This window comes from Anopheles aquasalis, chromosome 3 (assembly GCF_943734665.1).
Source record: "Anopheles aquasalis chromosome 3, idAnoAquaMG_Q_19, whole genome shotgun sequence".
NCBI classification, from domain to species: domain Eukaryota; kingdom Metazoa; phylum Arthropoda; class Insecta; order Diptera; family Culicidae; genus Anopheles; species Anopheles aquasalis.
This window is the reverse complement of record NC_064878.1, coordinates 47,184,064-47,199,063: the sequence shown is the minus strand read 5'-3', so window position 1 is coordinate 47,199,063 and position 15,000 is coordinate 47,184,064. Positions and strand designations below refer to the sequence as shown.

At 45.5% G+C, this 15,000-nt stretch overlaps 1 protein-coding gene across 11 annotated transcripts in view; it reads left to right on the top strand.

The window, feature by feature from the left end:
- LOC126574002 (G-protein coupled receptor dmsr-1-like) overlaps positions 1-15,000 on the top strand; it is a 56,382-nt gene that overhangs the window by 35,631 nt on the left and 5,751 nt on the right. For 4 of the 11 annotated variants that reach the window (XM_050233892.1, XM_050233891.1, XM_050233889.1 and 1 more), the window contains exon 2: positions 14,022-14,347. The exons of 5 other annotated variants lie outside the window; for them this stretch is intronic. In XM_050233892.1, coding sequence (XP_050089849.1) covers positions 14,193-14,347 — 155 coding nt within the window. In that variant the 5' untranslated portion in view covers positions 14,022-14,192. Of the gene's footprint in view, positions 1-5,228; positions 5,246-5,438; positions 5,480-14,021; positions 14,348-15,000 lie in introns of those variants that run through there. 2 more of the 11 variants (XM_050233890.1, XM_050233888.1) reach the window with 2 other exon arrangements.

Sequence of the window (15,000 nt, the reverse complement as noted above, 5' to 3'; positions counted from 1 at the left end):
ACTATCTGCGACGTGAACAGATCATGGAAAGACTCCAAGGATGGAAACGATTAATTTAAATGGTTGCTGTCATAAGCCGGCCCGATATTCCGTGTAATCTTTTGACAAACATAAGCCTGGGACCAAGTAAGACGAGATTTGGAAGGCTATTCTCATTATGTAAGCTAAGGGACGATTCGTCTTGAAGGACATTGGAAGATTAAATGGAACTAGGATTTCGTGAGTTGCCATATGGCGTAAGATAGAAACTTAAAGCGCGTGCTTTGGCATTTTCCCAACAATCATTTATCATTCGAGACTCATCGTCTGTTGTTTGTCGAGCTGCAGTCGGAAGAAGATAACGTTTTATGACGAAGTGTTTCTTATCACACAAATGCGTTGGATGTAGCGTTTTAGGCAAACAACCTCATACCTCGCGGTCATCCATAGTTGGTCCCAGAGATTCATTTATCTTATGCACACCAGCACAATAGCAAGAGACTTTGCGAACTATTGATCGATCTCAATGCAGTGTTTGATGGTGATCAATCTATGAAAAAACCTTCAAATGTGGAGGAGCAAAAACGTATCAGCTATCGTTTGAAAACAACTATCACAGGCATCTTTCCATCGAGACATTTCCTATGAAGTTAGACGATTAATAAATAATTTAACTAAGTTTGTTACTTAAAACATAATCACTTACTAATCAATCCTTACTTAGGATTCGACTCTCATCTATTGGCCGCCAAAGCACGTAATTTACTACATCAGTCTAGCAGAGCGGAAATTATACTTTATGACAATGATTAATGGCTGCCAATTTCCTATCTTGCTCTAATTGATACGGTCACACCCACACCCAATGTGCGTCTGGCGTAGGAACCGATGCGGCTGGTGCCTTGAATTTGATCAGCATAATGTTTCCTTCATCTCCTCCACCATGGCCACGAAATCCGAAAAAGCGATTAGTTCGCGATACGGTTCCTTTTGTGCTTCTTTATCCTCGTCAACCTCACCCAGACATTCACATCGAATCTGTGCAAATCAAGCAGATTCAGTCAATAGCATCTCTCGTGGCACAATCCGAACGTTATTTTATTAATGGCAATAAAAACAAGAACGTCCGAGAGAAGGGGGAAAACGGCGGATGTTGGTTGACCACATTAGCTTTGGTTTAGAGTACTTGAGATGTCGTTCATTAAAGATAAACAAAAACAGACGCTTAATTACTAGGGCGGAGTAGAGGCATTACGCATGATGTTACAGCGAAAATCGATTTCAGTTTGAGCAAGACTCGGCCTGATTCGTGCACAAAGGGCTGATGGAATTTTATAATCCCGACCTTTTATCGAACAAGATACAAATATTTTATACATTTATTAATTCTGCGTATTGAATTTTGTTTGCTCTAAAGCAACCATATATTTTCAAAACCAATGCCAGTCCATCGTCCACCACTCTATTCCATCTTTCAGGAAATGTTTGAATTCCATGTCGAAAGAACTTCTCATCTTTTGAAACTATCTACTCAGAAACCTTTTCCCAAAATATTTTCTTTAAGAGTGAGGTGCTGTGCAGCCAAATAACTTTTTGAACAACACGGCATATTATATTCCGAAGGAACAAAGGCTGGTCTGTACAGCGGATGGGGTATCATTTCGGCCCCAACAATTTCTGTACAGTTTTTCGTGATTTTTGCAATATGCGTAGAGCGTTATCATGTTGAAAAGTAAGTTTTTGTTGTCGGTTATTACATTCTGACCGTTCTCTAGTCAAAGCTCATCTCAAACGGATTTATTCTTATCGATAACGTGCTCAATCAATAGTTGGACCAGTTTCCAGATGTTCGTAGAGCACGACATCCTTTATCCTTCTCTTCATCTTCCAAGATTTTGGCTGACACGAATATTCCTTAACGGGCAAAACTCTGCTTCTAACCTTTGAAACCAGTTTTCATATTTTGATTAATGTCGCAACATATTCACCATAAGCTTAAACCAATATACCACATCTTTCAACAGTCGGTTTCTTCAAATGAACGTTATTGTACTTCCGCGCAAAATGGATTTTATAGGCACAAAACTCGACATTTTTCCCCAAGAAAAAATATGTTTACATAAATAAAAAGTCTATTCACTCATGGTGTTATAAAGGTATTAGTTTGTACTTCAAAATTACATAACAAACAGGGTGAGAATGTGAAATTTTCCCTCCTTTGTTACATCTTAGAGTGAATTGGGATGCTCAGCGGCAATAATTTAATGCAAATCCCATCAACGATCTGACATTTTCATTTGCTACCCAGCATCAATACGATAGTGGAAATGGTGCCATCAATGAGAATGGTAATTAATGTAAGCCGCTCATGTTCAAAAGTGATACCCATGTCAGCACTTTGCGTTCCATAAATTATTTCTCTCTCTTTATCGAAACCCCTGATTGCGATGGATTGTAGAAACGTTTCAATTCCGTCAGCTGTTCACCAGCATCCAACTAGACCTTGCGAGAATCGAGTTGAGTATGCAAAGCTGGGATCGTGGTCCCATGACCTTGTTTAAAGTATGTGGAACTAGTTCTCGCTTGTTTGCCACAGATTTACGGTGTTTATACCCTTTCCTTCCTCATCCCATACCTGAGTGCTGTTTAGGTGGCCATCATGTTCCAGACCTTCAAGATGGCCCCAAGGAACGGAGAATTACAGAGAAATATCACCCACATCTCACCGTTTATAGGCGATCGACGGTGTATCAGTCCTGGCGATGGGCTTGCTATTTTGTTGCTTTCTGTCTTCCCTCTGTTGTCCTTTTCTTCTCTTCCTCTTGATGGGAATCTGGTGCTGGAGGTGACGATGCTCAATCGTATGCGTGCGTAAACACAGTTCTACAACTCGATCTGCAGACAGCGATTGGAAATCGAGCTTTCTGTAAAAACACAACGACGTCAAAAGGATATCCATCTTCCTTGTCTCAGCCAATCCAGATTCGATAAAGTCGAAAGACAACCAAGGATCTTAAAGATATACGCGGCTGACGGATGGTTGCGAATCAATCGGAATGCCAAATGTCGAACGTCTTGCCATATTTATAATTTACGGTGCCGCAGATCGCCCATGAACCGAGGGGAAAGCAGCTGTTAAATACAGTTTCATGATGGAACCAGAGTGTCAACCGTAACCATTCTGCTGTCGAGCGCATTGATTATGCAAATGAGATTCATAGAAAGTGTCCTCAGTGTCCGTGTGCTGGCATTCAAGGGAAGAAAGAGCAAGCAGATGTTAAACATTCAATTTCTGGTGGCATATTCCAGGCACATAGAAACATAAATCAGGAAACGGAAAGAAACATTCCAGGCGTTTTGAATTGTATAATATATAATAATATTAATAATTGCGTGTGGGTTGTGCACTCAAAATTATTTCCTCAGAACACCAAAGAGAATTACCATCAGGACTTGTTTGTTGCCAAAACGATAAATGCGGAGAACGATTTCATTACGCATTCACATTCAATGTAAGCTTAACGATCACCTGCTGGTAATGCTCTTCGACAGATTATGATCAGATTTACTTGAGATTTGCTCATTGCACGTTCCAGGCACCGGAAAATAAGCTTCCTAATTTTAGATTCCCCATTTAAATCCATCAAGCATTTGGCCCAGCGATGGTTCAGCTGAAAATAGTTTCTACCGCGATCTCATCTGGCCAATGTAAGTGAATCTCAATGTCACAAACATGTTTCCGATCATTATTTTCATTTCTGCAATGGTTATTTGTGTGAGCTGCTCGAACCGACAAACAACTATAACGCACCAGGCCACCAGATTTCATCGTGCGCCATAGATCACTTTCCGTCTAAATTTATCCTGAAACCCACAACTTCATGGTGAGTTGTAGTTGAATCTATAATTTATAAAGTGAAATCAACACCTCGAAGGAGTCTTTCAGTTCTGTATTTCTTCTCTCACTGTTTTCGGCTTCTAAAAAAATTCATAAATGTTATTAAATGAAAAAATAGAAAACCATATGCCATTCCTTAGTTGTATTTGAAACTCAGCACTATCAAGCTTCAATTTATCAACTCCTTTTTAATCAGCTTTCCTTATGCCTGCTCTGTATGAGGCTGGTCTGCCTCTATGTTTCACTACCATAGCATTATCTTTAGAGACAGCTGATCGTGTGATCGAAATCGATGTCGCAAAATGGATTATGGAAAAGAGAAAAGGCTGTACCAGCCAAAGGAATAACTCAAAACGATTCCAACAACCAGCCAGTGACCCCAAACCATCGTTTTCGTCTGTCTGTTTGATGCTCCTTTTGATCTTGTCTCATCATCACCTTCCACGAAATGTCACACCAAGCACGTCGCAAGTAGTTCTGTTGTTGAATGTATCATGAATCGGCCAACGCGACCGGAATGAAGACGCCCGATGTCAGCTGCTAGCAACTCAATACTTATCGTGGATTTGGATTGATTTGTAACCCTGCAGATGGCTTGAATTCGAATCTTCACACTCGGTTCCGTGAAAATGTGGTTCTTGATCCTCTCCACCACCCTCTGGCATGCAAACGACATGCTGCACACGTAACTTTACACTTCCGCGCCAAGTCCATGGATGGCGGTGCGCGGAGAAAGACATTTCAATAAAAAAAAAAACAAAAGCACGCGCCACAGAAGAGGTTTATCATTCAACCTGCACCTCAACCACCACCCTTCTCCTCTCTAACAGCCATTCCCAATGATGTATTTCCTTTCTCGGCTGCTCAACGCGTTCTGCAAGACATTCATTCCTCGGCGCTGGCATTCATTCTCGAAGCCATTCAAAGGCGGCTGCCGGAACATTATCGCGTTACGAGTTGCGAGTTCGATATTCGGCATGGGCCCACGGATTCCTTCGTGAAGTTTTGTAAACATTTCGCTACTCGTCAACTCTCCTTCGTCTGCGCTCGATGAACATAAACAATACAAGCGGAACGCCAGCACCGCCATAGCTCTGCGATGGACAGGAAGGAAGGAAGGTGAAGTGAGACCACGGTCACAGCGACATGATGTGGCCAACGCGATGAAACATAGGATGCAACCGTCACTGGCGATCCAACATCCGAACGCCGATGCTGGTGCTGCCCCTCGGAAGCAACATTCACGCCTCGGCGACGCACGCGCCCCTTCGACCATCGTTCCCGACCACGATGGAGGGGTGATCCGCGTGGTTCTTGGCAACTCCGGTTCAGTCACTCGTGAGCCACCGTCCCGGACTGCTGCTTGTGGTCAGTTGAGCAAGGTTCCGGCGCCGTTGATTGTGTTTCGGAATTCCGTTCGCGCGCGTAAATCACATCAGGAGAAGGAGGAGGAGAAGGAGAAGCAGGAGGGACAGTGGCACGCGCGCCCACCACACGCCAACACTCGGTTTTGTGTTTGTTTGTCTTTCGTTCTTTGAATTCCGAATCCTCGATCTTCCTTCGCGATCTGTTAGTGACCGTGGCGTGGCGTGGCCTGTTTCGGTGATTATTGCTTATGAGTTATTGGTACTGCCCGCCATTACCATTCTCGGGGCTCTCTCGGTGGTCCAGGTCTATTTTTGGAAAAATCGTCCGCCTATTCGAGTGAAAGTGCCCTGGAAAGCATCCAGAATGTTTGTCGTGAGGGTCCTTGTCCTCGTGGTGTACCATCAGTGCCGTTAGCAGCAGTTAATCGTCATGATCATCAAGACAGTGTGGTCGGCATTATTCTGTTTTACGACGCCATCAAAGAGTGCCAAGCGGTTGCTACGTGGTTTCGCGGTTTCGTGGTTCCTTCCACTCCGAAGGTGTTCGTCAAAGGAGCCCGAGAAACTTGTTGCTATCATCCCAGTTCTCTCTCCCGCGCGTGTGGTCTCGAAGGACAATTTTAATGAAGAACAAATTAATTAACACCAAGACCTGCGTTCGGTCGTGAAGCATTAATTGGCATTTTTGGGCACCTTCTGAGGTACTTTGTGGTTTACGATGACACATTGCCGGTACCTGGTGATCCTCGGTGAGAATCCATATCCCGTGGGACACAATTTACGATCCAATGACCACCGGATGGTTGTAATGTGGTCATCTGTCGCTCTGTTTCCTCTCCAAATCCAACGCTAAAGCTCCTCTTTACACCGAAGCCCACGACCAACGGATCCATTGGGACTTGGAGCAAATTTGATTTGAATCCTGGTGTCCACGGGCTTTCCACGGAATTCCCGGATCCCCAGCGGTGCGCTGGCTGTGTAGCACTCGTTCCTCGCTTCCACGCCAAAGCTTCTCTTTATTTCTCTTTCTCTTCTCGTATGCACCGTGAATGGAGCATATTTACCGAGTGTGTGCACGGCAGGATAAAAAGTTCTGCGATCCGGATCCCCCAATGGAACACAACCGTTGGATGAATGTAGTGCCGATGGCCAGTGCCGGTGATGCGGATGCACCATGTTCGCGGCCACTACTCCAGGGGAAGGTGCCATGCCATCCGTATCGGACGTGTTTATCTTTTTCCTATCCAGCTGATGTTCCTCGTGTCTCCCCTTCCTATTCCACCAATAATGCCCTCCCTTCCAGCATACCAACACGGCCATGTGAGTTGCTTCACCCTTCGCCAATGAAACGTGGGCCGTGGGGCTAGAAGTTTTCATTAAGCGAAAGAAATGCGGAGATACCGAAGGGTCCACGGCAACCAGCACCAATGACTGGGGTGGATAGAAGACGGTGGTAGCGACGAAACATTATGCTAAAACAGAACAATAGCGTTCATTAAAGATGGATGGGTAGGTGAACGAGAAAAATGAAGTACTCACTTCGCTTCACGATGATGTGTGCCTCAGCGCTAGTTGTACTTGTCGTCGTCCTAGTCATCATCGTCATCGCCGTCGTCGTCGAATCATCATCACTGACTCCTTGTGTCTGTGTGTGGCCACTTGCTTGCTGCGGGGTGTGCTGCACTTTCCAACGCAGGAAAGAAAAGAAAAATGACTCCAAGAGGAACTGGAGGAGAGAGCCCGTGACACTTTCGTTGCTGTGTGGTCTCGTGGTGAGCCCAGTGCGATTGAGCACGAGAGTGTTTGCGTTTAAACATGTCTGCCTTGGCCTGACCTGGCCTCGACCTCGACTGAAGCCTTAATGGCGAGATAAATGATGAGTTTACATGTCGAACATGGCGGGACTTAGTGATGATGAGACCAAGAGAGAGAGGGAGATAGGGAGAGAGCAGTGTTGTGGAATGAGGTGGCTACGCGTGATGGTTATGAGCCGCGAACGACGCACAAATGGCAAGCATTCCAGTGGTGCGCACCCTGCTGGACTCCCGGACACAAGAGCGTGCTTGAGGAACTTTTGTTCAACAAAAAACCGACCCCTACTGTGGGCTACCAGCCCGTAAACAGCAACCACAACCGATGCTGCTAAGCAAATGAGCGACCAAACCCCTTGCTTTATGGACCTCTTTGGAACGCCACGCACGCTTTCCAACTCTTCTACTCCCCAAGGGTGGTCTCCACTGCGCTCTTGTCGGAATCCTAAAAATACTTTGCACCCAAGACGCTCGCCACCATGTGGTGGTCGGGTAGCTATTGCGTAGAAGCATGATGTCTGCATCACGTTTTGGAGCTCAACTTGCTCCAGTCTGACGCTCGACGCTTATCTCACATCTCGTAGCACCGGCGATGGAGATGGAGCATTGTTCTCGCACAAGTGGCCGGAAAATCCGGTAATAGTTTCACCGGTGCGGTGCATTTTTGTAAAACCGTGGACCGTTCCATGGTCGTCTGGTGTCGCTTTACCGCGCAGTAAACGTGCACCTTATCCGAAGTTCCATTCGCCGGTGATGGATGGTGGAGGAGTGATGATGGTGGAAAGGAAACTTTATCGTACGTAATTAACACACCGGTGACATCAGGTGTGTATTGCGCAACGTTATCTGTGGTGTTCGGTTCCAACATGCCAATAGTCCCTCGGATGGCATCGAGGGAAGGAGTTGAGCACCAATCCTCACGGCCATCGGCTTAAGCGAAAGCGAGGAAGCGAATGTACTACGGACACTGGAAGCTCATCGAACACACCAAACACACGCTCACATGCTGTATCATGAGGTTCGAGTTATCAAACCGTGGCGTGACCAATCACGCATCCGATCCCTCCCGATATTCGGTAGCGACGAGGGTCAACATAATCAGGCTAAACGATGCCTGACGGATGGAAGGTCGCCTCCTGGATGGCGAAACTGATACGACAATGGCAAATCAAAATGTCGACCATTCGGACTTTGAGCTACCACGTTGGTCAATCTCTTAAGAACCGTTTCAACATGCGAAAGGGCGGAAATGGGATGTCCTCGGATTACGAAAGAGCTAAACTTAATCCCGGATCCGTGCTGGATGGAATGAATCTACCATTTTTGGGGATCAAATCAACCGACAATCTATCGTTCCATGGCGTGAGCACATCACATAATGTCTTGCTTAGTGCTTCTGGAAGGGGGGTTTTGGGAGCTATCTTGCGTATTTGCATAAGGGGAGCATTGCAGAGTAGCCTACTGCTTGCCAATTCATATGCTCAATCGAATCATAGATCTATTGGTGAACTTGTGGATACGTTTTATCCCTTTTCAGCCCTCTTTTAACCTTTTTGAAATGAAAGCATCAGTCGAAAATAAGGGACAATTATCTTCATTTCCTCTTTAGTGTATGCCAAGGTTCTTTCCTTATCGCATCTGAAGTCACGTTTGTATGAAAATGTCAAGCATCAGCCATCGAATTAAGCTACATAGAATGTGTTACATGCGGAAACAAAGCTACTTGCCACTCGTTTGTTTCCTGAAACCAGAACACGCACATAAACAAGTTCTATTTATTCTCCACCTCAACGTGTTTGGACTTGAGGATCTCTGACCAACTCGCTCTCGACACATTGGATAAACACCACCATCATCGCATTGTCCTCCCAGAAACTCGCTTCATGCTTTCGTGTTTACAAACGGGCAACACTAAATGCAAAACAAACATCTGAAAATGGCTACAAAGTGGTGAAACAGGATTGTCTAAAAGTCTTTTTTTGTGATGGATTGAAATAGAAAAGTGAATCTATATTCCACAAATATCTTCCCACAGATAAAGCTGTATCAGATCCTCGTCCAATACTGTCAATATCCTAAACTGTCTGCCCTTTCCGTATTATTCATATTACATCTTTCCCACGAATTACTTTCTGCCTCTGCCAGTGTACAGATCTGAGAACATTTGGGGCGAGACACTACACCATTGTTGTTGATTTGGGGATTTTTATTCCTTCGGTTCTAATTTCAATCAATCCACATCAATTCTATTTCGTTGCCTTGCGTTTCTTTGGAACATCCCGTATAGACCGCCAAGGAATTCTCAAAACGGATCGAACCGATGTTAATGTGAATGACAGACATCCACTTAAAGACGGCGAGCTCAGGGACTTGATGTAAGGCTAAATGTAATGTCGAGAAACGAAGACTTCGGAGAATTCTGCTTTGGATAGAATCTCTTTGTGCACTGAGAACGCTATACGCTTCCCTATTCAAATCTTATCTGCTCCTAAATTCCACGTATCAGCCACAGTATCAATCGCAGTTTGGCCACATACTCCACAATGTAAATCGAATATTATTATTTTTGTTTGTCATTGTTAAGTGTTATTATTTATACGAGCATAAATCACGCAAAAACTACCATTTGTATTAATTTTCCGTTAGTTTAGTGATATTTTATAAAATAGACAGAAGAATATTTTTTCTTTACATTACAAAACATGCAAACAGAAATCCTGAGGCATCTATACCTCGGTTTCATCATCATTCCACAGCTACAAACCACTCTCTTTGACCCCAAAAATGGGATCATTTCGATTCATAAACCACAGCTGTACTACTTTTACACTTTCACTCCATGAATCCTCTTCCAGCGCCACATAAAAGGCTTTTTACGATAGCCTCGGTGCGATCCATTGCTGTGTGGCTTCCAAAAGTTTAACCAGTAAATATCCCCGAATTCTCATCATTCCACGGCATTCTGACCTCGTCTCAATCTTCGGATAAAAGAGTCCCGAAATAGCGCAACGGCCGTCCTCGGAAAAAGTGATTTTTATGAAATTCCTCCCCAAAACAATAATCCATCGCTGACGAACGAAAGCACGGAAGGAAATGCGGCGCAATTTCCGCCCAACGGTCTCTAGAGGATACGCCCAAAAGAAGATTCGCCGAACGCATAAAAATCCGCGATAATTTGGATTCATTTGTGCGCGCGGAGCGATGACAAGAGTGACATGTACTCGTGCACCAAAACCGAACAACCCCAGGGCCATGACTGAGTGGTTGTTTACCGAGCCAACGTCCGGAGTCCTGTCATCCATCGGTCGGCCGGTCGGTTGCTGTTAATCCATTACCAGAACCACGGACTGGCATGAGGTGTTGCACTTCATTTCGTATTCCCGATGGCATTACAATCCGGATGGCTAGATGGCTTCGTGGCTTTACTGCTTTCAGCTTCTGAAGGTTACCACGGGCAACCGTCGATGGACAACTCTGCAACACTCTTCCCCGATGTTGACCGCTTGAAACTCCGAGACAAGGACCGGAAATTAAAATAAGAGAACCAACCAGTCGAACCACCCACAGGCCAGCTAGGTTGCGATCTCACCGGCTAACGGATGGATTGGCCGCGGTTTTGATGAAGAACGCGAATCGTGATGGCGAGGAATGAAAGCCATCACGGAACGAGGATGATTCGCGGAGTAACGGACTCAACGGATGTTTTCACTTTATGTTTATTGCTACACGACTCTGTGACGTTCTGTGGCGCTGACCCGTGTGGCCATGGCTCAAAGTTTATGTTGCGGTTCACGGCACAAGGCGGCTTATTCTCGTGGACATGCTCACGAAATTGGATAACTTGGTCGCGAATAGAAGAAGGGGAAACATGAAAGATGTACTCCCTTTTCCATGAATCCCGCTCCAGCATGATGATGAACCAAGACAAACTCTGTTGATTGCTCTAGGGCTCCGGATTCTAGGCCGCCAACATCTCCAAAGCGAACGCGAAGCGACAAGCGAAAGGCCCTTCGTAATATCCATTTAAAGAGTTCTTCAAAATTGCTCATGCAAAAATCCGTGCACGCTGCTGACAAGACTGAAGTCAAAGCTTGGTAGCGCCTTCGCTCTGATCGGCCAGTGACGCCTGGCTCGAGTGAGTCGTGGCTCTAGGAGGCTCAAGCGAAAGCGAACGCTCCTTTGCTTGTTACCTTCTTACCACAAATATGCCAAACACACCCAGACACATTCTCGGAGTGCTTGAGCTCATGTGGTAGCTGGAACTGACGCGGTGGAAAGTGTGGGAAGCAGGTTCGTTTAGAACGCCACGTCAGCCAAGCGTAACACATGAATCTTGCGGCACCGCACCATTGGAACGGCGGTTTGTCTCGTGTGTTGGTGTGTTGTGCAATCATGTGGCGGTCTGCGTTCCACCATGAAAACGAGCTTATTGCAACAGGCCAATATTTGTACTACTCCCGCTATTGCTCCTGAAAACCACAGAGAAGCACTTCATTTTGTTTAACAATTACGGTGCCAGCTGGCGAACAGACGGAGCAGATGATGAACTTGCAACTCAATCTTGAGACTTCTTTGTCAAGCGATCGCACCCAGTGTCACGGTGGGGATGCTAATGCAATAAACCAGTCTACGGCCCTAATACTTCCTGACGGTCCTGGTGTTCCAAAAGGGAATTGCTAAACGGATTCTCCTCCCAACGCAACACCCTACGAGAGATCCTTCACATCAAAGATCCTAACAGATCAGCATTTATGGTGCGAGGATACGACTTTGAATGAACTAGAGAGAAAAAGAGGAAGAGAGAGACAGCGACGAACGATAATTTGATGTAAATCCTGTCTAAAAAGCCGCTCATTAAGGCTCGAGATGCTAGGACCTTGCGTCCGTAGTGTGACCTTGGCACCTAATGAAGTAGCAACGTGACCTGCAATTAGAGACAAGAGACATCGGCAACAAACTGTGCTGCTTCGGATCGAATTTCCATACTTTCCGACAGTTCGGGCCACGAATCAGCGACCATTGATTGGTGATAAGCATCCGAAGGCTGGCTGGACAATTTCGACTCTAATGATGATGCGTTGACGGCACAGGTGAGCGCGGTTCTCGCGATACGTTTAACGACGATGTGAAACGACAAACTCACAGCGGGAATGAGGGGCGGAAGGAGTGAACGATTCCTACTGGCCCATTCGCAGTTGATTGATTTCTGTTTCATTCCGGGCGACCGAGCCACCGTTACCGTTCTGTCGTTTGGATCCTGTTGAAACGAGAAATTCGATGAATTCGCAGCTGATGAATCAGCAGACAGGCATAACATGAGTTCATCAATTTCTCCCTTCTTTTCGGTTCCTACACCTCTTCTTCTGCCTTTCTAACCTCTCCTAGAACAGTAGCAATTCCTCTTGGTAGCGAGTTAATTGGAAATAATTTGATAGAAAACTTATGCCATGCCGCGGTTATACAGTTCCATCGCATCGTGACGCCTTTTCGCGCGTTGTTAATGATGTTGCTGATGATGCTTTCGGTGCTTTGTTGGCCAACTTCTGCAAGCCGATTAGCCCGTGGCCACTGAAGAAGCTCTAAGAAGCTCTAAGAACAGACAACGAACAAGTGGCTCATCGAGAGCGCTTTTCAAGCTTCTAACATTTCATTTCGCCCTCCTTTGCCCTGGCATATGGCAGTATTCATTACGGGTGTACATAAAACAACACAATTTGATTTTAACTCACGAAATATGCACCATCACCAACGATAGGCTGCTCGTTAGATATTAAAATCGATTTACGTTCAACCAGGTCCATGAAGATGGATTCTAAGATAATCACACGATCAGAGCGTTAAATCTCCATCACTCACCGCTGGCATCGCGATGGCGCATGGCGGTCCTGGGATGTCGTTGCCCTAAACGAACATAATCCATCCATCCGAGAGTACGGTCCTTCTGAATTTCTTTACCAGCTCGTCGGAAGTACAGCAGCCAACGACAACGATAAACAAACTTTCGCAACCTTCTCCTATTCCCCGCCCCTATTACATCCTGTTCCGTCGGCTTCATCGTCGTCGATGCCGATCCGAAATTGATTTACGCTTCCTTCCCTTCCTTGTTCACCCGAGCGGCGGGCTAAATACATTCCACGGAGGAACAGAACTGACAGAGGTAGCGTCGCGGAAGGAAATTGAATCTCCTTCATGCGTCATAGTCATCCGACTCATCTCTAACCCTCTAGTGCGCGTTCTGCATAACGATCATATTGTTTAGTTTCGATTTTGCGCTTTTATCCCAAGCGAGCGAGATGAATGAAATCCTGTTTATGGCCTTGTCCCGTTTCCCGCCACCAGCAGGATGTGCATGCATCCACCATCATCCGGAAACGCCATTCCAGTTGAGTGTGCATATCGGATTAGATGCATGCATTAATTCATGGCATTTTGAACGAACTTTTATTTATCAACCATTTATTTTGAGGGAATACTTTTTCGCATTTGATTGAAAGTAATTTGATCCTATCCTTTTTGTCATCTGCTGTAAATAATACATTCAAGCACGCGCTGTGTGCTAGCAATTGAAGGTTTTAGAGGAAGAAGAAGCGCAAAATAACGGAAACACTCACGCACTCGTGTATGAACTCTCAATCGAAACCATGAACCGGAAGAGCTTGTTCCAGGGACTATCCAACAGGGAGCGAAAGGGATCGATGAAACATTGAATGTGAAAGTGTAAAGCGGAAGCTTGTTCTCTGGTCACGTCTCAACGACGAGAAAAGCCTTCCAAGCCACTCGATAGTCGTTGACCGGAACCAATCTCCTATGATACACTGGCCAGTTTGTGTGGATGTATCTGTGTGTAATCAAGTGAACGATTTTGGAGGAAAAAATCCAACGAAACCTTTCCTCGTCCGGCTTAGTTCGTGCTCCGTGTCTAGTGCTGTCTATTTTTTGATAAAAATGTCCATTCAACTTCAACAGGAATCAGTGAAAGCAACAGACGCAGTATGAGAAGCAGAAGAAACAGTGTTTGACCGCGAGTGTCGTGGTTTGATCGTGAGTTCCGTGAGTTGAGTGAGCACCAATGCACGTGGATTGGACGAAATTGGCCGCCGGCGAGCAACAGCGACGGATTAATCAAAGCGAGCAACTATGAGCTCCATGGAATTGGGAGAATTTGTAATAAATGTCACCGAAGGGCCACCCCTCGATGGCAGCACGATCGGTGCTAGCGGAAACATGACGACGGCAACGGCCACAGCACAGCTGCTTTACTGCGGCAAGGCATTGGATGACTTCCACACCAGGTAAGTCGACTCCGAGACCTCAGCCTCTCGACATAAATCAAACCATTTTCACGACCCCACGACGTACACACCACAGTAGCGCCATGGTTTGTGATGAAAGATACGGTGGCTACGCAGGGGACCATTTATTTCTATTAGCAGCCAATTCGGAACACCCAACCAACCGGTAGCGAGATACTTTTTCATTCAATTTGACCCAGAATGAAAGAAAAAGAGCTGTAAGAAAAGTGGGCATAAGAAGCTGCGATAAGGGTGGATCCCGTAGATCCTATCCATCCAAACCACAACGCATTAACAACGAAAACGCAACCTAAGCGAATAGCACTAATAGCTCGGAATCGGTAGCTGCAAGGCAGATGGTAATCCGAAACAGATAACTGGTTTATCGTTTGGCCGAGTAATCGAGCCCATTTTTCCGAGTCATCTAGGTAATTTGTAGCCTTCATTAATGCCATTTTCACTTCCGTCATTGCGTGGTCATTTCGATATCGCTGTCTGTCATTTTCCGGATGGCTTTTCGTTCATCGACGGCGTAGTTCTAATCTCAACGACCATTTTACACAAGATACACAATTTATCACATACAACTAGACCATGTGATAGGGACATATCATTAAAAACACATTTTATGAAACAGATGAAACAATCAGTTC